At 40.2% G+C, this 25,447-nt stretch overlaps 1 protein-coding gene across 1 annotated transcript; it reads right to left on the bottom strand.

Moving 5' to 3' along the window:
- Positions 1-1,653: 1,653 nt before the first annotated feature.
- Positions 1,654-25,447, bottom strand: LOC126284708 (protein Red). Its single transcript, XM_049983839.1, has 2 exons — positions 23,760-25,447; positions 1,654-3,671 (listed from the first exon to the last, which is right to left on the bottom strand). The coding sequence occupies exons 1-2, from the start codon at positions 25,112-25,114 to the stop codon at positions 3,473-3,475; spliced, it is 1,554 nt and encodes a 517-aa protein (XP_049839796.1). The 5' UTR covers positions 25,115-25,447; the 3' UTR covers positions 1,654-3,472.

Here is a 25,447-nt window from a genome sequence, read left to right on the forward strand (position 1 = left end):
TACCAGATTATAACATGAGGGTTTTTTCTCACATTTGCCATTTTAAAAATATGGAATTGTCTTATATTTGCAGATTAAACTATTGCTACTGAGGTCAATGGTTTTAGAGTGTTTAACAGATTAATATGCAGCTGGTCTTACATTGACAAATAAAGCTTTGGCTATGGAGGTTTTTCACAAATTTATTTTGTGGAGTTCCAAAGGGTAGGGTTTAGCAAACAATGTTTTTATTCGAACAGGTTCGAAATATTGTGATACACTGAAGCACTCAACACAGTATCTACTTTGCTCGCACTCAACACAGTATCTACTTTGCTCAAACAATCACATGACATTTGACTTGTGGCACTAGTGCAAGGAATGGTTGAGGAACTGTGAATTATCCAATACAACCCACCTAACGCTCTGCTTAAAAACTGATAATTTTGTGAAACACAAGAGGAAATTGCATTAAACTGTATCAGTTCTATCAGCTTACACACTTTTGTTTTATTTGAACAGATTTGCAATAAAAGTTCTCATACATGTATAGATACCATATACATAAATTATGCTGCTTTTTATGTAAAAGTAACATTTAGAGGCAAAAATTTTGTCCTTGAAAGATCATTATTTGATTCTGAACCCAAGTGAGTATTTGATCTGGTTATGAGAAATTGTACAGTTACATGAAGTGGATTACAAACGATAAACTCTGTCGCTGTTCATGTATTACAATGCCAGTGGAAAATTTCACCAGCTTTTAATCAGCATTAGAACAAGATGGTGACATTCAGATGAAATAAGAAAGAAAATTAATCCAGAATTAAATGTCTAGCAAACAAAATAAATCTCATTACACTAACTGCAATTGTTATCGCCAAAGTAAATTACAGCAGAAAGACCTGTTGAGGAGATAGTGTCAATAGATGTCACTAGAATGCAGGGCAATTGAAAGTTTGAGAATTGGAGCGAATCATGATTGTGATCTTTTATTTATGTATTAACTGCTATTGTTGCATATAACCTGGACCCTAGAATATATTGCCGCCCAAGTCTCACTAAGGCTCCAGCATGCCAATACAGAAAGCTTGGAGGGAGAATAATTACACCAGCTTTGCTGAGAACTATGAGTGCAGGAAGGGAGGGAGTAATGAGCTGACAGCAAATTTCATTGTGTGGCTAACCATGGGAAACTATATCGTATACTATATTTTTATGAACATCTATTATGTTTAAACTGCAGTTTGCCTTAATCAATTTGTACTCTAGATCAAATGACTAAGGTTTGACAAATAATCAAAAATTGCATACAATTCTGCAAGAGATGTTAAAAGTCTTGCATCAGCCAGGGCATACTTATTTATTTCTTGCAGCAACATTGTCGACACTCACTGGGAGATGTGGTGGGAAAGATAAGGGGTTTGTCAGCTACTGATTCTACACAGGCAATGAGAGAGCAGTGGGCAGATGATACGTGTCAGTATAAAAGCAAAATATGCTGTGTGTTCACAAAAAAGACAGTTGTGTTCTCTGGTCCCCCCGTAACCGCATCAGAAATAACAACATATTTGTAAGAAATAGGCAGACACTTGTCACAGCTGTCCTGTTAGGATAATGATGATAACGATTAAAAATCGTGATACCACAGACGATAGTAAACAAAGAAGGCACTGAAGATAAGAAACAATTTTTTGTTTAATTTATTTCTTCTTGTATTATGAAAACACAGACTATGTATAAATGACCTAAGTTTAGAATAGATGCATTGTTAACTCTTTAGGATGGTATCTTACATCAATAAGTCTGTATTTTTGGTTAGTGAGAATATACTGAATTTTTTTTTTATCAAGGACTCTCTTGGAAAGAGGTGGAGGGGGGGGTCATCTCATATTCAGTGTTGTTTTATACTCTGATAAATACAGCATTTATCCAATAGATTTTTTTCTTACTGCACATTATTTATGATATAAATACCAACACCACCACCTTTATGTTACAATAGACATTTACAGTTTTATAGTTACTTAAATTAATGCTACAAATTTCTTCAGTTTTGCACCCTGCTTCATTCATAAGATAAATAAGAGGACTACTACCACTTAGAAATTCATCAATTTGTTCAATTTTGTTGGTGAGATATTGGAAATTTTGTGATATTATTTTGAGTTTACTGTCATTTATGATGTCATTGTCAAGTACCTCACCTTCACAAATGTGTCACAAAGGCAGTTTTCCTCTAAAATAGTTTCTGTAGGACTACTTTCACTTATGGCCAAACTGTTCATATATATGTAGTCAGAATAGGCTTCTCAATTTGATCCTTTCTTTTATTATTTAATTTAATTTACAAGGTACTTTAAAACCACTGGGAAAGAGAGAAAGTTAAGAGAGAGAATTTCAATGTTCATTTCTGTTTCGAACATTTGACGTTAAAACATATCCTTTCAAGCAGTATTACTGATCTATGAGAGTAAAAATGTACAAGTTACTAGGCTACTAAAGGTGCAATGGAATAGAACAATGAATTGAAAGAAAATAGTAACTAATTAAACATACACTGAGTTGCTCAAAACACTTTACAAAACAGAAACATATAATTTGACCAACTTTATTGATTTCATACACATAATTTATTATGTATTATGCACTTTACATCTTAGAATTACACTAAGAGTAAAATATACTAACTAACTAACTAGAAGTAAAATAAACAAAGCACTCAGGAAATGAATTTTGCTAATTTATTGGAAAAACTCTGCAAAATTAAATTTTCTGGTCAGTTTCAATGAGTATTTGCACAAATTGTAAACTTTCATTACACGCCCCTAACACTTAATCATCAAGGAAACATTTAACAAATTATTATATTCTTCTTATGAATATTTGTTTGTTTATTTAGCATCTAGTTATATTCCTCTTAAGAACTGTCTTGTTATATATCCATAAATGAGAAGACAGTTATTTACTTCAGGATCAATTTGCAGGCAGTATATTAGAGATTTGGGTTGCACCCTGAGATGGCTGTAAGTGACATTACTTAAGACACTAAAAATAAAAAAGACCCTGTACTATACATATATTATTTAGAGATAACAAGTCTAGTTTTATGTAAAAAATACCCAATTTGCGAAATTATGTATTCATTTCTAGCAAAATTATATTGCGTTCCGTAAGTTCCTTTTACAATGGAACAATACATTGTTAACAACACTAGGTATCTTAAAAGAAAAAGTTGTTAAGAGGCTACAAATGCATTCTCATTCTCATATTCTCTCTCTCTCTCTCTCTCTCTCTCTCTCTCTCACACACACACACACACACACACACACACACACACACACACAAACAGAGAGAGAGTTAAATGAAAGAGAGACGATCAACTAGTAAGGAAAATAACAGTAATAAACAATTTTTATGCACAAAGGTACTGTAAGAGATACAGTTTACTGAATGACTGTTAGTCACAAGCAAATTCAAAAGGCAGAAAAAATTAATATTTTGGCTTTTTAAAGTCTGGTTCTGGACCCACTGGTCCTGGTATTCTTCTTTTCTGTATAATGTTTTGGATCTTCTGCCATTCACGATCCAATTCTGCTTTCTCATTTTTCTCTTTGTGGTATTTTCGTGTCCGGCGCCCATCTGCCATCTTCACTCCATACTGGAAGGCTGCCTTGGGCAATGCCTCTTTGCTGTATCAGAAACAATAAGAATGTACTATTTTCTTAATACAATACAAACAAAAGGTTATTCCAGAAAATCACTATTCAGTGTACAGGATGGTTACACTCAAACTTTTGCTACATGAGAGGCCTCCACAGAAAACAAGTGACCATAGGACAATGGAACTTTGTGGAAACATTTGTAAGGATCTATAGAAGATAAATGACAAATAAACTAACGAGAAAAATAATAAATTCCACACAGGAAGGTGACATTTGTTAACTGTGTACAATGTTTACGTTCCTGGTTACAAAATTCAGTGAATATGATGACCATCTGCATCCACCCAGCCTGAAACCACACTAGAGATTGCTATACTGCTGCCCAAAGCATCTCAGGTGGGATGTTGGCTACTGCCCTCGCTATCCTCATCTTTAACCTCCAATATCTATTAGTGTCCTGATGATAAAGCCTGTCCTACAGGTAACCTAACTGCCAGACAACAAATGGGTCCAAATCTTGGTTGCCATGCAGTTTGGAACAATCAGCCAAATGATTTGGTTTTCTCCAAATGTGTTATATAGTAACAGAGTCGCATCATGAGCACTGTGAGATGGTGCTCCATCGTGCATCAAAACTGCTCAGTCCGAAGCACCTCTCTCCCATAGAGCAGGGATCACATGTTGGCAAAGCACATCACAATAACGTGCTGCACATGCAGCATGTCCTCAGTCCTTGGGGTCCGAGTTCCTCCTACATTACCATTCCAGTGCCGGCATCTAATGGCAAGTCACAACACAAACACTACTAGCAATGCACTTCCTGCAATGTACAGACTGAACATAAGTCCTATAAGATTGGGTACCCATTCAGTAAAAAGTTTTCTGTCTACACTAGTTCAGATAGCACAAGTTTCACTGTTGGGTCGGTGCATAAGTTCATAGCATCGTTCCCTAAATTAAACAAACATGACAGATACACATAACAGAGACATTATGTCATGAATAATATATTCTCCTTCACTATTTACAACAGTCTGCCAATGCTGTAGTAACTTGTCAATTCTGTGACTGTAAAAATCATGTGCTCTTGAGACAAAGAACTCATCGAGCCAAGTTTGGACTGCATTTTCATCTGGAAAGTAGTTTATTGAAGTTGTCTGACAGAGAGGGAGAGAAAAGGTGAAAATCTGAGGGCGAGAGAGCAGGTTAATAAAGTGGGTGCGGAATTACTTCCCAACCCTAACTCCTGTATATTGTTTTTTGTCAGTCTAGCAGAACGCAGGATGTGTTATTGTGGAGTAGCGTTACTTCATACATTATTCCTGATCGCTGTTCTTCAACTGTTGACAATAAATGTCAGCTGTGATGGTTACACCTCACAGAAGCAATTTGTAGTACACAACACCATCGCTGTTCCACTAGATGCATAATGTCATCTTCTGTGGATGCATGCAGGTCTTTGTAGGGGGAGTTGCTGCTTTGATTGGGCTCAACCATTCCTTTCTTCTCTTTATGTTATCATAAAGACAAGATTTCTTGTCACCAGTAAGGATACAAGATAGGAATTATTGGTGTTGTTCATGAGCCAACTGTTGGCAAGTAAGCACAGATGCACATATGGTTATCCTCTGATTTTTTTGAGTTAGACCATGTGGTAGCCACAACTGATTTCTGAATCTTCACCACTGATGCAAATGTCTCGCAATCGTGGAAAGATCGCAGTTCATCACATTTGTCAGTTCTCGAGCACACTGACATGGATCATTGTGGATTAATACATTCAAACTATCTTCGTTAAACCCCAAAGGCCTTCTTGAATGTGGAGAGTCACTAAACTCAAAATGGTCCTCCTTAAAATAAGAAAACCATTTTACTGCTATGCTCTATCCAATGGCATTATTCACATACACGGAGCAAATGTTGCTAGCTGCCTCCCCTGCTGTCACCCACGTATTGAACTCAAACAAGAGACTACGTCAGAAATGTTCCAATTTCTTCACTTGGCACTTCATTTTCTAGAGTCCACAGCTCCAGTCACTGTCTCCAAATGACAATATGTAAACTCAAATAGCAACAGTGAAGTACAAATAAAGAATGACAATTGATAAATAAACCCACAGCAACTGGAATACCAACATGCAAAACAAAAATGCTACAAACTTATGCACCAAGCTAATACAGCCACCTTGTATTATGGTCCTCTATATCAACACTTTGTATTACAGCAATAAAATCTTAGGGATTGGGCATATGAAGCTTTAGCATGGATGTATAAAGGGAGTAGCCAATGCCCTGCAGAGGAAATCATCTTGACAACTGAGAGTTGTGATTTAAGAAGACCAAAAATGAACTTAGATCATGACAGGAAAACTGAACCCATCACACCTGAGAAACATACCACACTTTTCCTCACACAATAACTATTAACAACAACTTAGTGCAATACAGACAGAATTGTAGGATATGGTAAAATAGGATATACAAATAGTTGATGTGATGGTGGAGGGGGGAGGACAAAATAGCTTCATTCTGCAAATAAACTAAAAGAAAGATGGTGAAAAAAATCATGAATTAAATATCACAGAATTCTTGGAATCTACTATGGGAAGAAAAAAAAAAAGGAATTGTTTAAGTTATTCATTTAAAAGTTTATGTATTGTAATGGAGTGACAATAATTGTCCAGGAAAATGTCTCGAAGGTAGATATAGGTGAAGACAGGAGAGTGGTGTAGGACAGGTATCACAAAGTAAACAATGCAATGCAATTTGACAGATAAAAAAATCTACTCACCACACAATGACAGGGCAACACACACAAAAAAATATTTTACTTATGCAAGCTTTCGGAGCCAGTGGCTTCTTCTTCTAGATGAAGGGGAAGGAAGAGGGGTGAAGTGAAATAAACTGGAAAGGTTTAGGAGAAATCACTCAGAACCCTGGGTCAGGGGACACTTACCAGATGGGATGAGAAGGGAAAAAAGGTCTTTATAATCATGGCCTAACTCTCAATCGGTGAGGGAAAGATGACTGAGGAGAGCCTTTATCAGGAAACGCTTAGATAGCTACACGGTATAAATTTTTATGGCCATTCATCATTGCAATTAATTTCTTTCAGCAATGAAGGCTTTTGTGTATTAAAATATTTAAATTTAACACAGTATTCCTAGGGGAATTTTTTTTCTTCTCCAGCAAAAGCTTCCTTCTCCCAGGAAGAAAGAGGAACTGGTTGCAAAGCATGTGGGGGACTAGTCATACAGATTCCAAGACAGAACTGTTACAGAAGTGGGAACAGATGCATTAATTGTCACCATCTTCAAAAGAGCACAAACATCTGATCGTAGTAACAATCATCGAGAAGTTCTACCTAACCACTTTACACCCCAAGTTGAAAAATGTTTATCGAGACACAGTGTGGTTTCAGACCTAACCAATGGATCATTTAGATGATCTTCCAACCTGCACCAATGCAAGAGAAGTGCAGGGAACAAAATCATTCACTGTATATCACATTTTTACAGATTGCTAGAGCCTACTATGTGAGGTAGTGCAGTGGTTAGTACATAGGACTCGCATTCACGAGGAAGGCAGTTCAATTTCTCATTTAGGTTTTCTGTGATTTATCTAAAATCATTCAAGGAAAACACGTGTTTGGTCCTTATCAAAAGAAGACAGATGACTTCCTATCACTGCTTGTGCTCTGCCTCCAATGACCTCACAGTTGACAGGACATAAACACACAATTCTCCTTCCATACATGTGAAAGCCTTTAATTCAGTACAGTGAGACACACTGATGTGGATCCTTGGATTAACTGCCTGCCCACAAAAATATGTTGAGGTTTTTCAACTGCAGTACAACAACATGAAAGGGACTTCTCAGTAATTGACAGATGTAAAACATCCCACCTTAATCTCAATATATGTTTGTGCAACCATTCATCCAGTCAAAGCAGAACTACTATTGTGTGTAGAAATAAGCACACAGGACTGGAGCATTACTTAACCAAGAGCCATGACAAGGCTATTTTCAACTAGTGTGATCAAACTCCAACATACAGATAATGACATCATTTTGGCCAACTCATGAGATGAGCTACATGTCATTCTCTACACCTTTAATGAAGCTTAAAAAACAGCACCAGACATGATCTTAACATATAAAGACCCAAAACCTGTAACAACCTATTTTTATTGCCCAAGCAACACCTCCTGCCATCACAATCAGAGTTATGTTTCTGCACAGTGTACAGCATTTGCTTTACCTCAGCAGTCACATGGTCAACATATGAAAACATGAATGTTAAATTTCAACACTGCCTCAAATGCACCAGCACAGCTACAAAAGGATGTCTGATAATTGCAACCTCAGCATTGGAACTAAGTTGGAAGAGCACCAGTCTATTGTAATCTTTAGCCTAACTTACAGCTCTGAAATGTGGATCACATACAAGAGGCTCGTAATTCTCTTGGAGCAATATCATTTGCACTATATGAATTGAACACTGAAATACAGTGGAAAGATGAACAAAATAACAGCAGTGTCCTAAATGAAACAAGTGCTACTAGCACCAATGTAGCATAATGAAAACATTAAGTTCAACAATTATGGAGAGGATAGATTGCTACCCACTGTCAAAATGAAACACTGAACTGCAAACGGGTGCAATGAAAAGGCTGCTACGTACTGAACTTTTGGCCAAAGCCTTCTTCAGAAAAGAAAGGAAAACATATGCACACAGTCCCATAAGAAGGCACACCTCGAGTGCACATTATCACTAACTCTCGCCACTCTGGCCAGAATACAAGTGTTGCGTTGAACAAAGGCAGGAATCTGGAATGGAACAGGGAAGCGAGAGAGATAGCATGGCACAGGCAGTGACAGAGATGACTGCTGTCTAACGGGGCATGCAGCGACTAGAAGGAAGCAGGACAAAGCTGCCACGTGCAGTGTTGGGAGGCTGTGGGGGAACAGGAGGGAGCAGCTGAGGAGGAGAGAAGCAGAGAGGGGAAGAGATTGGTGGGTGTGCCAACTAAGATGGTGAGGGAACATGGATTGCTAGGTGGTGACACGAGGATGTGGAAGCTGTTAGGTGGAGGGTGTGGGGACAGTAGATCATTGTAGGTTACGACCAGGATGATTTTGGGAGCAGAGAATATGTTGTAAAGATAACTACCAACTGCACAGTTCAGAAATGCTGGTGGTGGAGGGAAGGATCTGGATGGCCCAGGTTGTGGAGCATCCATTGAAATCAAACATATTATGTTCAGCTGCATGTTGTGCCAATGGTGACCCACTTTGGTCTTGGCCAAGGTTTGGTGGTGGCTATTTATGAGTGTGGACAACTGGCTGGTAGTCATATACCGATGTAAAAGCTTTGCAGTGATAGCAGCTTAGCTGGTGTATCAAATGGGCACTTTCACAGGTGGCTCAGTCTCTGATGAGGTAGGATAAGCCCGTGACAGGACTGAAATAGAAAGTGCTGGGCGGGTGGACTGGGCATGTCTCGCACCTGGGTCTTCCAGAGGGATATGATTCTTGTGGGATGGACTGGTATTGGGAGTGGCACAGGGATGGACTAGGATATTGTGGTGGTTGGGTGGACAACAGAAAACCACTGAAGAAGGGGTGGGATGGATCTTAGCTATGATATCTCTCATTTCAGGGTGTAAAATAGTAGATAACCAAAGCCCTGACAAAGTATAAGGTCCAGTTGTTCCTGCCTGTGGTGGTACTGGGTGATGAAGGAGATGCTCCTTTGTAATCAGTTCTTGGGGCTGATGGGAGGATTGGAGGGGCATGGGAATACTGAAAGGAAATCAGATTGTGGACCAGGAGATTGTGCCTGCCTGTGAATGCCTTTATGGGACCTTCAGTATATTGGTCAAAGAAATTCTTGTCACAGCAGATACACTGCGAAATTGTTTTTATACCTTCTCTTCAAAGGAAAATTAGTTATATGTCATGATACAGTTAGGAAAGTGTATGAGGAAGGAGGTAGTGGATTTGGAGACTGAAGGATGTTGGGGAAGGTAGTGATCAATAGTGGCAAGATCATAGGCATGAGGGACATTGCTGTATGTGGAAGTGGCAACAACGGTGACAACTAGTGATCCAGGAGGTAAGGAAAGGTTTCTATCTTTGATGTGGGAGGCTAGATTTTGGATAATTGGTTGGTGGTGTTGGTCAATGAGGGATGAAATTCTTTCATTGAGGGCACAATAACCAGATACAATGGGGTGTTCACGATTGTTGGGTTTGTGGATTTTTGGGAGCATGCAGATAGTGGATATGTGGGGTGTCAGAGGTAAGGAGGACAACAGATTCAGGTGAGAAGTTTTGGGAAAGACCTAATCCTTTAAGCATGGATTGGAGGTTATGTTGAACTTCTGGGATGAAAGCACTCTGGCAGAGCTTATAGGTGGAGAAGTGAGACAACTGGCAGAAACCTTCAGCCAGGTAGTCACTGTTATTCATAACAGCATTGGTGGAACCTTTGTCTGTATGTAGAATGATTATGTGAGGATCTATTTTGAGGCTCGTAGGGTTGTCCTTTGTTCTGCTGAAATGTTGGTGTTCTTAGGGAGGGACTTTGGTTCGTTGGTTGGTTGATTGATTTGGGGGAGAGGACCAACCATCGAGGTAATCAGTCCCATCGGATTAGGGAAGGGTGGGAAAGGAAGTCTGCCATGCCCTTTCAAATGAACCATCCTGGCATTTGCCTGAAGCAATTTAAGAAAATCATGGAAAACCTAAATCAGAATGGCTGGATGTGAGTTTAAACCATTGTCCTCTTGAATGTATGTAAATTGTAAAAGGACTGTGGGGAGGGTGGTCAGGTGGAAGGGGAGTTGGGATCTTGGTTGGAAGGCAGTATAAACTGGGAGAGTCAGGGTTCACTGTTGGGATTATGTTGGCTCTGGTTGGAGGTATTGGTGACAAAGCAGTGTTTTGAATGCAGGAATCAGGAGGAGGAGAGTAGGTCTTTGACAAGTCCAACATTTTTAAAATTGGGTTTATGGCTGAGAGATGAGGCCTTCGGATAGGACTGAAACTTTTGTGGGCTGAGGATTTTGGTGGAAAGGTTAACAACAGTGTTCCAGAATTGTCTTGGTCTTGGATTTAAAGGAGTGTTGGTAGGGAGATGTGGCAAGTTGAAAAGATGAGCTAGACTGGGTCTGGGTGCAATGAGATGTTGACAAGTTGGAACACTGGATTGGATAATGGAGCAGGTTTATTAACTTATGGAAGTCATGTGTCGAATGCTCTTCCAGTTGCCAGAGAGCACGGGATTCAGTTTCATCAGGAAGAGAAATCCAGACACTGCCTCCATAAGTTATCCAATGTGCTGACATTCTACAGCTGCCTTGAGGCACCACTATTCAACCCCTATCCTACCCACAGTATTCCTCCTCGCCACACCTCACAGTACTCAGCTACTGCATAGTTGACTTTTTCAGCTAGTGTTGTCTCCCAAATCTCACTACAAACACTCTATAAAATCCAGAGCCTAGACAATCCCAGAACACTGTTGTTAACATTTCCATCAAATTACTCAGCCCCACAAAAGTTTCAGTCCTACCAAAAGGCCCCACTTTTAGCCCTACACCCAAATTTAAAAATGCTGAATGTATCAAAGACTTACTCTCCTTCTCCCAATCCCTGCAATGGAAACACTTCTTTGTCAACAATCCCGCCAACCAAGTCCCAATACTGAACCCTGGATCCCTCAGTTCAAACCACAATCCAACCATGATTCTCCATCCCTTCCACCCACCTACCTAACCAACCCATTCCTTTCCTGCAACCTGGTCTCACTATGCTTCTCCATGCCATTTCTTAAGAACATCAAAATTTCAGCAGCAGTAAGGACAGCCATACACAGCCTCAAAACAGATTGTCGCCTAATCATCCTACCTACAGCCCAAGGTTCCACCAGGTTTCACCTGGTGAAAGGCCTCTGCCAATTGTCTCACACCTCCACCTATTAACTCTGCCAAGTGATTCCATCTAATAAGTGCAACATAACTTCCAATACCTGTTGAGGTTCATTGAAGATATCTTCATGATATGAACTCAGAGCCGAGACATGTTATTCTGTGTGCTAACGCACTCAACAGTCGTTTTCCCCTCTCTGCCTCTCTCCTTTTTTACACCCTGTTCTCTCCCCCCCCCCCCCCCCCCCCCCGCCCTCCAAGCTACCTGAAGCTGGCAGTCTTGTTCAAGTCCCTGCATGTTCTACTAGGTACTGATCTTCTCTCCCTCTACCAATATCCCACTGTCCCTCCACCTTTCCTGCCCCAGTCCAGATTGCTGATATTGTTCAACTCAACAGTTGCAGTCTGGCCAGAGTGGCTGGAGATAGTGGTCATGCGCACTTTAAGTACACCCGCATGTGCGGGCACGCGTGTGTGCGCTTGAGGGAGGGGGGGGGGGGTCTTCCTTTCTTTCTGAAAGAAGGCTTTGGCCAAAATCTCAGTGTGTAACAGATTTTCTGTTGCGCCTGTCTGAAACTTAATGTGTCACCTTTACGGTGAATAAAACTCTATTCTTTCCATAATTGCTGATATTACAACCTGGGCTTCCCACTGTTTCAAACATTGACTTAGACAAATTGGTCAAAGTGGTCCATATGTAACACATCTCCCTAAGCAAATCCTGTACGTTCATCTCGTGGATGGACAATACACTCCGAGAGGAGAATATAAAAGGTGTAAGGATTCTCTGAAATAAAACACACTTAAATCTTAATTAATATGGTAAACTGGGAGGCTATAGCATTGATCTGATAAGCACAGCGCTGTTTGGTTGTGAAGGACCATGATACTTGAAACATGCACTTAGAATACCTGAAGTGTATGAGTAATAGGCAAGTAAGAAACATTAGACCCTGGAATAAGCTATGGATGTTGCAAGTGTCTGCCAACATTGCAGTAGAGTTTACGGCTCCAGAATTTGTCCATACAGTCACCAGAGAACTCTCAATAAATGAGCTCCTGAGGTCCGAAAATAAGATATCATACTTGTCAGTCAGCAGTAGCCTATGATTATATGATAAAACAGGGGGTCTGAAATAAATGATTAACTTTTGTAGTTGGGGATTCACAGTGGTGTATATTAAGATGTCTTTTACTTAAGGTGAAATCAATGGTAACAGAGCATACTTTTTTTGTTCCAATTTTTCGTTCAATGTAGATGCAGTCTGTAAGTTGAATACTGAGACTATGGGTGTAATAATAACATACACACATGGCACACACATTTTTTAAATTTCTGGCATGAGCTGAAGCACACAATTTTCACAGTACTCCTCTTGTAGATGACCAACCAGCTGCAATTGCAATAGCAGCTTTACTGATTACATAGATTTTAGTCAAAGGGAGCCAAAAAATCTTTCAAAAAATGATATTAATGACTACTTCTATGACTGCAAATATTGTGACTGGAAAAGTGTGTGCCAGTTTGATAGCAAGTTACTTTGATTTTGTGTATTGGGGTTATGCATGTACGTTAGGTATTATTAGCACTGTGTGTTTCTAATGGTCAGGAATTTAATAGTGTTTTTCTTTTTTCCTTTTTGTTTTTTGTTTGCAATGGATATGACGGAAGTTCACAAATCATTCATTGTCAGCTGCAATGGGGGATGACACGCTGTGCACAATCAAGTTTTTGCCGCTTTCTGGCTTGATCGCAGAACTCATTCAATGCCATGTCTGTCATCAACATATGAATTTGACCAAAGTCCCTGCTTCTCACACTAGGGACCTTTATATGTGTCATTGTCACATGTGGTGATCCATACATAGAGACACCTCGCTCAAGACTTCCAGGTTGGCCATGTGAAATATTTTTTGGTTACTTACTATTTTTGTCATCAGTCTTCCATTGATATCTGTGCGCATGACACTGAAATAAGTGACCGCTGTGTTAGACTGGTTTCCATTTACTAGAAAAGCATGTTCTGAATTAATTAAGTATAGAGAGAAGATGACAGAGATGGCAAGGGGTGGTGGTGGTAGTGGAAATCAAGACTCTCAGTTTGATGAAAGGAAGTTTGTGAGGGCTGGTTCTTGTGTAGGTTTGTGGATGGGGAGGGGGCAGTGCCAGAGGATTGGTTTTCGGATGTTTTTCCGGTGGCTGGGTTTTCAGATGCTTTTAGGTGGCTGACCGTAGAACTAAATGGGTATTAATGGGTTTAACTGAAGATTACACTGAACAAGGTATGACTGTAGTTTCAAATGGTTTTTTCATCGTATAAGGATTTTGGAGAAAGTGAGGTATGATCATTTAATTGTAAACAAAGTATTCACTTTAAAGATTATAGTGATAGGGCATGTATCAATACAATAGAAGGATATTGTGGGGCTATTAAATCCACTATAGGAAGGGGGAGAATGCACTCTTCCACATTGTAGTCTCATTAGATGAGTACTGCTGGTGGAAGTGCATCCTAAATAATTAGCACGTATTTTGTCATTTTCTGAGCGGATTAGGGAAAAGTGGATATCCTGAGAGTTGTCAGTCGAATAGCTTATTTGTTGTTGGTTTAGTTTGTGTGGAGTGGAGTAGGTTTTGGGAGGGGGACATTGGGGAGTTAATCACAGTTGTTTTCTAAGGTTAGGTCTTTCTTTGTTTGCAGGGCATTAATGTTGTTAACTTTGTTAGCTGTATTTTGAGTTGGGTATTGTATCGGCTAGGCTGGATTGATGTCTTCGGGGGGAGGAGGGTGTTATGGATAGTTTGGAGGATGTTTGTGTGTTGGCTCTGAGCACTATGGAACTAAACATCTGAGGTCATCAATCCCTGATTATATATATATATATATATATATATATATATATATATATATATATATATATATATATATATATATATATATATATATATATGTGTGTGTGTGTGTGTGTGTGTGTGTGTGTGTTATATATATATATATATATATATATGTGATGCGCGTGTGCCCATTGGGGATAATATTTGTTTGGGGACAGTGCCATTATTGGCAATGTCATGTATTTAGCTTGACCCCACACTAAACCTTCCACTGTTACTCTCCACATTTGTCCAATTAGTTTAATTTTATTGCTGGAGTTAAATATTTTGCATCATTTTTATCATTGTTTGCAGATGTATTTAGTGATGCCATTTTGTATGTGCTGGAAACAGAGGATGTCTGCCATCCTGATGATGCCACGGGTCAAAGCAGATGGGTGGAATGAGAACTTCTAGTACTGCCCAAATTTGCACCAATTTCATACTTCTAGAGTCTGTTTTTAGCTCTGCAAAGCAATCTCATTCCTAGCTTCATATAACATCGATTAGATATGCAAGTTAAATTTCTTTTCCTTAAAATGGATCCTTGGGTCAAAACAGGTATGTAGAGATCTGATATTGAGGACGATAATGAGAAACATGGGGGTTTGCATTCTGATTATGGAGCATTATATCTGCCATCATTAGCATTTCAACATCTGGGAAGAGACAAATCATTTACCTGCCAAAATATTTTATTCTGTAAAATTACAAGTAGACAGAATGGTTACCAAGCACTCATCTTCTATCATCACTGGACTGAAGAAGGCACAATACTTGACAATGTACTATTTTGACTTACTCTCTCTGACACCCACACCTTCACCTTTGTCTTGCCCAGTCCTCATGATAAGGTCGCCACTCCTAGCCTGGGATCTGAGTGACCTGCCCCTGCTTCCCAAACCTATCCTCCTTTCTTTCCTGATAAAAGAACTGACAGTAAAGTTACAAGATAGGTAATAACTTTTTATTTTTTTGAAAATGTCTATTGTCACTACTGAAATTTTAGTTGGTTGGTTGATTCGGTGAATGAGACCAAACAGCGAGGTCATCAGTTCCTGAAATTTTGGCTTCTGACAGGAAGCACTGGTTACCCATTCTGTCTCCTTGCAATATTACAGTTTTCTCAAGTGAAAACTCCTTTCAAGAGAAATAACTTACTTGTCAGATATGAGATACGTATACATAATCAAAATATACATATCAGTTTCACAAAAATTATGATAATTTTAAAAGATGACTCACAAACAATTGGTTACTCAGAATTGAGGGAACCAACTCGATTAGATCCCAATGTCCAATCTTTATATGCATGCTGTGCACCTTCAACTAGCCATAAGGATCTCTTCATAAGGAATACATAAGGACGGGATGCTCACCAAACTGGATAGCAGGCAGCATGATAAATCAATCTATCCTCTGAAGTACATGTACCACAGATGACACAAAGACAGACTGACGGTAGCAGGGGCTGGGCTGGCCGACATAGCTTGCAGCACCGGAATTTGTTGGTGGTAAGTGACCCCTGCCCCCCTCTCTCCCCCCCTCCAGTTGTGATGTTTTATGTATTTATGGTGCATTGAAAGTGTTTTAATTTATGCAGGGGCATTTGATTTGTGGATTTTTAAGGTTGTGGGTTTGGTTTTATTTTTCATGCTTGTAGGTGTTGGTTTTTTGGTATCAATAGCTGTGGTTGACCTATATAGGTCACCGGAAATGACCGATTCCCATTTTCGTAGTTGTAGGTGTTGATGTTTTGGTATCATCATCTTTGGTTGACTTATCTTGTCAAGGGAAATGTCCGATTCCAATTTTCATAGTTGTGGTTGTAGGTGTTGGTGTTTCGGTATCGTCACCTGTAACTGACCTACATAGTCAAGGGAAATGTCCGTTTCCTGCATATTTTGTTGGTGTAGTGGAATGTTGTAATTTTTTTCCCCTCTTTTCTTTTTGTTCGTCATTTTGTGTTTTAGGTTCGTGGTGTGTTTTTTTCTATTATATTTAGCTTGTTCTCTCCCTAAAACCCCCAGTTTCCCGCAGTTGTCCCATTAGTTTGATTGTACATTTGGAGGGAGATGATATTGTCTTTTTTATGTGTATTTTTGTGTTTGTTGCTGTGTGTATGTAGTGACGTCATAGGTGCTATATTGGAGACGCTTACAATAACCATTTCCACCATACTGATGACGTCATGGGCCAAGGCAGATGGGTGGAATGACACTTCTGTAATCCCCAGCTTAGTTTAGTTATGTTATGTTCCATAGATCATTTTCACGATTATTTTATCAATATGATGTGAAACAAATCAGATTATCACACACACACACGAATAGTGCTAATATTAATATTACTGAAATTTTTAGTTCTACACATGCAACTACATTTAGAGGTACATTATTATTATTATTATTATTATTATTATTATTATACCAGTTCTGAAACAAACTCGTCCTTGGAATAGAAGGAGTTGTCCAAAAGTAATGATTTTAAGCTAGGTTTAAAACTTGATCTGCTACCTGCCAGACCTTTTATGTTGTTGGGCAAATGATCAAAGATTTTCGTTGGTGAATACTGTACTCATTTTTGAGCAACTGACAGCTTCAATAACGGATAGGAAAGGTCATTTTTCCCCTCTAGTGTTGCATGTATGAATATCACTGTTCTTCGCGAACTGAGATGGATTACGTATAACGAATTTCATTTCCAAATATATGTACTCTGATGGTGAAAAACTACCTACCTCCTTGAATAGGTGCCTACATGATGTCCTTGGGCGAACAATGATGTCCTTGGGCAAACACCACTAATTATTCTCACTGTTCTCTTTTGTGCAATTAATACTTTATGTCTAAGTAGTGAGTTACCCCAGAAAACTATTCCATAAGACATTACTGAGCAGAAATATGCAAAGTACATTAGGAGGCTGCTCTGTTTATTACCAAGACTAGCGGTTATATGAAGAGCGAAAGAAGCTGAACTTAACTGTTTGAGACGCTCAGTAATATGCTTCTTCCAGTTCAAGTTGTAATCAATGTGATCACCCAAAAATTTGGAGAAATCCACCCTGTTAACTGAGCCCTGTTCATATTCTACATCAATTGTCTGTATGACTATTTGGTGTACAGAACTGGATATAGTGAGTTTTTTCAAAATTAAGGAAGAGTCAATTTTCTGAGAACCACTTAATAATTCTTTGAAAGACATCCTTAACAATATCTTCAGCTGCTTTTACTGGAATGGGATTCACATAACACTCATGCCATCTGCAAAAAGTACTAGTTCTGCTTGCTGAACATTAAGTGAGAGGTCATTCACATGAATAAGGAACAGCAGAGGACCAAAATTGAACCGTGTGTGACTCCCTTTGTGATAACTCCCTATTCGCTAGAATTTACCACCCTCCCAACATTATATGTATTATTCAGTACAACTTTTTGCTTTCTGTTCATTAAGTATGATTCAAACCAGATGTGTGTATAGCCTTGAATTCCATAAAACTTGAGTTTTTCAATTCCATAACACATGAGTTTTTCTAAGAGTGTGGCATGATGCACACAGTCAAATGCCTTGGAAAGATCACAAAAATACCAACTGGTGATAATTTGTTATTTAGGGCTTGTACTATTTGATGAGTAAATGTGTAGATAGCATTCTCAGTTGAATAACCCTTCTGGAATCCAAACTGTGACATGCTGAATAAATTATTTTCACTTAAATGTGAGACTACTCTTGTATACCTAACATTTTCGAATATTAAAAAAAAAAAATGAAGTCAGCAATGAGACTGGTCTATAATAATTTAAGCCACTCTTGTCCCCTTTCTTATGAAGAGGTTTCACAATTGCGTATTTCAATCTGTCTGGAAAAATTCCCTGTGCCAGCGAAGCATTACATATATCACTAAGGACTCCACTTATTAAATTAGAACAACACTTCAAAATTCTGTTAGAGACTCCATCAACACCACATGAGCTCTTGTTTTTCACTATATTTACAATTCCCTTAATTTCAATGGGAGATGTTGGTGCTATTTTTAAAGGCCTAAGTCCTGGGGAATGACATTTTTAACATATTTCTTTGCTTTTCCAACTGAACCCTTTAATCCTATTTTTGCTGCTACATTCAGAAAGCGATTGTAAAAAATACTTGCAACTTGTGAATTATCACTCACATCATCATCATTTAGCTTTATTGCTATGGTATACTGTACACTGTCAGACTGCCCCATCTCCAGTTTGACAATATTCCATATAGTTTTAATTTTATTATTTGCATTATTAATTTCTGTCAGAACACGTAAGCTGCTCAACTTCTTAATGACTTTCCTTAAAATATTACAGTATCTTTTGTAGCAAGCAAGTAATGTCGGATCCTGACTTATTTTGGCCTGTCCATATATTTCCCTCTTCCTCTTATGCGATATTTTAATTTCCTTAGTAATAGATGGCTTACTTGACTGTAAAATTACTTTTTTGGAATAACGTTTCAGGTGGAGTAAACTGAATTTGGCATTAGCATCATTTTCTGTGTATACTTCATCCCATTCTACCTCTTCTAGGCTGCTCTTAAAATTCTGTACCCTGTTCGCATCAGTAAGCCTCCCTGCCTTGTATGAACCTGCCTGAAGCCTGTAAGGTGCTGTGTGTTATTTCCATTAACTGTGCACCATGATCAGATGGCCATTAACAGTTGGGTATACATTAATTGTTTCAGCCAGAGGGAAATACGGAAGCATCCGATCCCGCCCATCTGCTTTGACCTATGAAGTCACAAATATGGCGGAAACAACGATAAACCACGATTCCAATATGATGCATATAAAGTCGTTACATACACATTATGAGGACGAAAATACATCGCAAAATACACACACACACACACACACACACACACACATATTCCACAAAAATCCTAATGACACTAACGGGACAAGCGCTGGAAATAGGGGTTTTTTGGGTGGGGACAAACTATATATAAACAAATTAATGATGTAAATAAAATAGAAAGAAACTTCCACATGGGAAAAATATATTAAAAATAAAGATTACAAGACTTACCAAGGGGGAAAGCGTCGGTAGACAGGCATAATAAAATAACACACAAACATACACACAAAATTACGAGCTTTCGCAACCGGCGGGCGGTTGCTTCATCAGGAAAGAGGGAAGGAAAAGGAAAGATGAAAGGATGTGGGTTTTAAGGGAGAGGGTAAGGAGCCATTCCAATCCCGGGAGCGTCTACCGGCACTTTCCCGCTTGGTAAGTCTTGGAATCTTTGTTTTTAAATATAAACAAATTTTGACACCCACCCCAATAAAAAAACACGCAAAACGACGAAAAAAACCGACATCACAAAACTCCCCAAATACAACTAAACACAATAACACGTGGAATCGGACACGTCCCTTGACCTACACAGCTTAACAGCAGCTCCCGATCCCATAAACTAGGAGCTAACACTTCCCTTGACCTATACGGCTCAAAAACATCTCCCAATACCAACATTCACAACCACACATTGGGATAGAACACTTCACTTGAACTGTTATCCTTACGACATCTCCACATACAGTCGTCCCTGGTCCGAGACGCCGGAACTTTAAGCAAGCCTCATTTCTTCACGACATACTGAACACTTCACGACTTCATCCAAAAATCCGAATAGTTGAAGAAATTTTATTAGAGACAATGCACTGTCCCCCATCATAGCTGACAACCAAAAACTGTTGACCCTGTCAGTCATATCCATACCTACCAAAGACATAAAGAAAACAATTTGCCAAAATTCACACACAATGCCACACTCGCAAACTAAACCAAAAACATCACCTAACACACCACCAGAGAGCACCACCGATTGCATCAAAACAACACCTACAAACACGCCACTCGCACAAATGAAATTCTGCGCCATTGTGATGTCACACACCACAACAGCCTTATGTCACGGGTCAAAGCCGACGGGTGGGATCAGACGCTTCTGTCTATGAAAATGTTATCAATAAGTGACCTCCTATCCTGCTGCACACAAGTTGGAAAATTTACAACAGATACTAGATTGAAACAACCAAACAAAGATTCTAGCTCATTTTTCCTATCTGTATCTTTTAAGAAATCACCACAAACCACTAACTGCTTCTTTTTGTCTGGCAGATGGCTCAGTAATGTCTCTAGATTTTTCATGAATAGCTGAAGGTACCTTGAGGGTATCTGTAGATTGTTACAATTACTACAGAAGTATATTGCAGTAGCAATTCACATGCACATGCATCAAGGATCTGGTCTACACAATAACTATTTGTTTCAATATTTTTGACTTCGTGTCCAGTTTTTATATAAGTAGCAACTCCTCCTTTTTCTATGTAGACTTTACATGAATAAGATGCAAATCTGTAAACCCTTAAACCCTTCTCCATCCCTGCAGTTACATGGTGTTCAGAGAAACACCCAACTTCTATACCTTCAGAATTTACCCCATTTTCTAGGCATACAAGAAGATCATCTATCTTATTTTTCAATCCTCTGATGTTTTGATGAAACACACAAATTTTATTTCTATGGATACTGCTACAGACATTATGGCAATGTTCTTTCACTACTCTCTGTCCGTAACTTGACTTTTTTGACCTAAAAAAAATGTGTCCCTCTGACTCCAGTAATCACAGGTATTCTGTCTTGTGTGCCCCCCTTACATTTTCTGCAAGAAGATCAACTAATCTATCCTCCCCGCTCCTATTCAGATGCAAGCCATAACTAGTGTAACCCCACCTCCCTACTGCATCAACAGGCACAGCACAGATATGAGATATACACTCCTGGAAATGGAAAAAAGAACACATTGACACTGGTGTGTCAGACCCACCATACTTGCTCCGGACACTGCGAGAGGGCTGTACAAGCAATGATCACACGCACGGCACAGCGGACACACCAGGAACCGCGGTGTTGGCCGTCGAATGGCGCTAGCTGCGCAGCATTTGTGCACCGCCGCCGTCAGTGTCAGACAGTTTGCCGTGGCATACGGAGCTCCATCACAGTCTTTAACACTGGTAGCATGCCGCGACAGCGTGGACGTGAACCGTATGTGCAGTTGACGGACTTTGAGCGAGGGCATATAGTGGGCATGTGGGAGGCCGGGTGGACGTACCGCCGAATTGCTCAACACATGGGTCGTGAGGTCTCCACAGTACATCGATGTTGTCGCCAGCGGTCGGCGGAAGGTGCACGTGCCCATCGACCTGGGACCGGACCGCAGCGATGCACGGATGCACGCCAAGACCATAGGATTCTACGCAGTGCCGTAGGGGACCGCACCGCCACTTCCCAGCAAATTAGGGACACTGTTGCTCCTGGGGTATCGGCGAGGACCATTCACAACCGTCTCCATGAAGCTGGGCTACGGTCCCTCACACCGTTAGGCCGTCTTCCGCTCACGCCCCAACATCGTGCAGTCCGCCTCCAGTGGTGTTGCAACAGGCGTGAATGGAGGGACGAATGGAGACGTGTCGTCTTCAGCGATGAGAGTCGCTTCTGCCTTGGTGCCAATGATGGTCGTATACGTGTTTGGCGCCATGCAGGTGAGTGCCACAATAAGGACTGCATACGACCGAGGCACACAGGGCCAACACTCGGCATCATGGTGTGGGGAGCGATCTCCTACACTGGCCGTACACCTCTGGTGATCGTCGAGGGGACACTGAATAGTGCACGGTACATCCAAACCGTCATCGAACCCATCGTTCTACCATTCCTAGACCGGCAAGGGAACTTGCTGTTCCAACAGGACAATGCACGTCCGCATGTATCCCGTGCCACCCAACGTGCTCTAGAAGGTGTAAGTCAACTACCCTGGCCAGCAAGATCTCCGGATCTGTCCCCCATTGAGCATGTTTGGGACTGGATGAAGCGTCGTCTCACGCGGTCTGCACGTCCAGCACGAACGCTGGTCCAACTGAGGCGCCAGGTGGAAATGGCATGGCAAGCCATTCCACAGGACTACATCCAGCATCTCTACGATAGTCTCCATGGGAGAATAGCAGCCTGCATTGCTGCGAAAGGTGGATATACACTGTATTAGTGCCGACATTGTGCATGCTCTGTTGCCTGTGTCTATGTGCCTGTTGTTCTGTCAGTGTGATCATGTGATGTATCTGACCCCAGGAATGTGTCAATAAAGTTTCCCCTTCCTGGGACAATGAATTCACGGTGTTCTTATTTCAATTTCCAGGAGTGTAGTTTCTGCCAACAGTAATCCCCCTGGCACTCTGTTAACACGGTTGACAGCCGTATTGAGCCAGGGCTGGTCATGGTGCTGCAAAACATCCACAAACCCCACAGGAGTGTGAGCTGTTGCTGCTCCTATTACACCCAGGTTACACCTAATAATGTAGTTCGAACTGCTAGCCAGGCTGTTTCCTGTAACTCCTTATATAAGAGCAAGGTCCTAACCATCAAAATCTTTGCACAAGACCCTAGGTTTTCTGTAACGTGGCTAAGCTTAGCAGTAGGTTTCACACTGCTTGTGACCTGGTACTCGACTCCTAGCCTATCCAGTAACAACTGGCCTACACCTCTCCCACGACTGCTACCTAACAGCGGGACTCTTTTCTTTCTGCTTGATTTTACTCCTAACCTAGCATTACAATTGTTACTATGAGTCTGCTGCACCCTACTTTGCTCAAATACTGTTTGAGACTCTTCTGCTTCAGGTAACAAATCAATCTGATTGCTCACTGGCATCTGAAAAGTGATTTATGAAGTTTTCTTCTTCTGACTACAACTTGTTACCTGTTCCCAGCTATCATTGTCTCTTTCCATCTTCAACCTGTCTAATTCGAAGTACACCATTTCTAGTAGAGCCCGAAGGGCACAAATCAGCTCAGTACATCAGGAAGACTGATGATAAGGTATATCTATCTAGACTTCACTCAGTGAGTATCGGAATTAATTCTCCATTAAGATTTAACAGTACGCTTAAAAATGAGATAATAAATTTCAATTAAATTATGAACGTCACTAAACATCATTTCCAAGTAAGCTAAAACAAATATCACATAAGCCACGACTATAGAATAAAAGCTAAAGGTTATACTTAGCTCGAAAGAAACACACTAAACATATAGAAGACTGTACACAATGTAACAAAATGTGACACTTCAACCATAGGAAGCCGTCATAATTTCTGGATTTGCCAAAACAATTTTTAATTCCTGAATCAGTCACATTTATGTTTTTATATTACAACAACAAAATATAAAAATACAAATTTGATTGCACCAGGAAATAACAATTGCTTAATACTTCATACCTGTTCATATAATCAGAATATTCTTCTTGTGTATCAAAATCCCATCGTCCAATTGGACCCTTTTTATTGCCGAGATCCATTTTAGTATAATCAACTTCATCATCTGAATCATCAATAGCATCCTGCATCTCTTCAAGTCCAGGGTAGCATTCTGCATAGCCCTCCGGCTCAGCTGCCAAACGAGTAAGCAATTGCTGGGCACGACTAGGTTCTTGTCGTCTTGCTTGAGGGGCAGGAGCTGTAGCTGCTTGTGGTGGAGGTGGTTCAGGCTCTCGGTGTTCTTCAACCGTTGGGCGATCATCTAGCACATCATCACCATCTCCTTCGCCGGGCTTCTCAAAGTATGGGCCAGATCGGACTGTCCTTCCATCTTGGCGACGCCCAGTTGGAATATAGTCTCCAATTTCTCCATATATACTGTCATCCTGTGGCTGTGCTAGTTTCTTTCCAGCAGCTGCAGCGCCTTTCTTCTTTCCTTTCCTTCCATGTCGACCACCAGCACGCAGATATGATAATATTTGAGCCAACTTATTGATGACAATGTCATTTGTGGTAAGTGTGGCAGTTGATTCAAGAGCAGGAACGTCCTGTCGACTACGTATCAAAGTAGTTGGAATATCACTTTCAGCTAATTCGTCTTCCAAGTCTACAACATATGCCATGCGCCCAGGTACAAATAGCTCATTGCGTTCAGCTGGTCTCATCTTAAAAACAGCTCTGTATATATTCCGACCAAGCCTCGTCTTGAACTGCATTTCTTCTTCCTCGTCTTTGCGTTCTTTCTTTGTTTTTACAAGCTTCTCCATTTCTTCCTCTTGTTCTTGTTCTTTCGCTTGGATCTCAGAACGAACCTTTTGAAGAAGAGCATAATCCAAGCCTTTCACAAGATGGGTATGTTCCATATCACCTCCCAAGAATTTGGATTCCTGAATCATCTGCCTTCGTCGTTCTGCAGCATCCATTCCAGATTTAAGATCAGGAGCAACAGCTCTATACCCACTAGCTGTTGAGAGTGGGTCTTCTGCCTGATAATCTGGATTGGCACCATCACGCCTTTCGCCAGCCCTGTCTCTGTACTTTTTCGCCAGTTCGGCCATTTTATCATCTTCTTGCTTTTTGAGCTTTGCATAAAAGCTTTTCTTTTTACGCCGTCTCTCCGCTCTGTCTTCACCTTCAGCATCTGGAGTTGGTGGTACAGCATCCCTTGATGGAGCAGTAGGCAGTGATGATGGAACAGACGACCTTGGTGTCATGAGAAGTTTCCTAAAATCTTCATTCGTTAGCCTTTGGGATCTATCAGGTGGAATCTGCGCCTCCTCCTCAGTCTTTATCGAGCCGTACTCGTTTTCTGGCATCTTGAGTTTTTGCAATTTATCACACGAAATTGACTTTCACTATTAATCCACGGAACACGAGGGTGTCTTTCAATCTCTAAACAATAAAAAAGCACACGTTCAATACATTAAGTTTCTAAAGGTATGTCAATGAAACATATTTCTTACGAACAAGTACAGCCAGATTCATCTGACGTAAATTACAACTAACAACACAGCAGCGATGCTGAAGTAAGCAAAGATATAACAAGCAATTTCTTCGGCTATATCTATGGTCGAAAAACAATTTAGAATCTTTAATCTCCTTGGAAACCGCGTAAGGATGGTATGACATCGCTGATCTCAAAGATCCGG

This window comes from Schistocerca gregaria, chromosome 8 (genome assembly GCF_023897955.1).
Source record: "Schistocerca gregaria isolate iqSchGreg1 chromosome 8, iqSchGreg1.2, whole genome shotgun sequence".
NCBI classification, from domain to species: domain Eukaryota; kingdom Metazoa; phylum Arthropoda; class Insecta; order Orthoptera; family Acrididae; genus Schistocerca; species Schistocerca gregaria.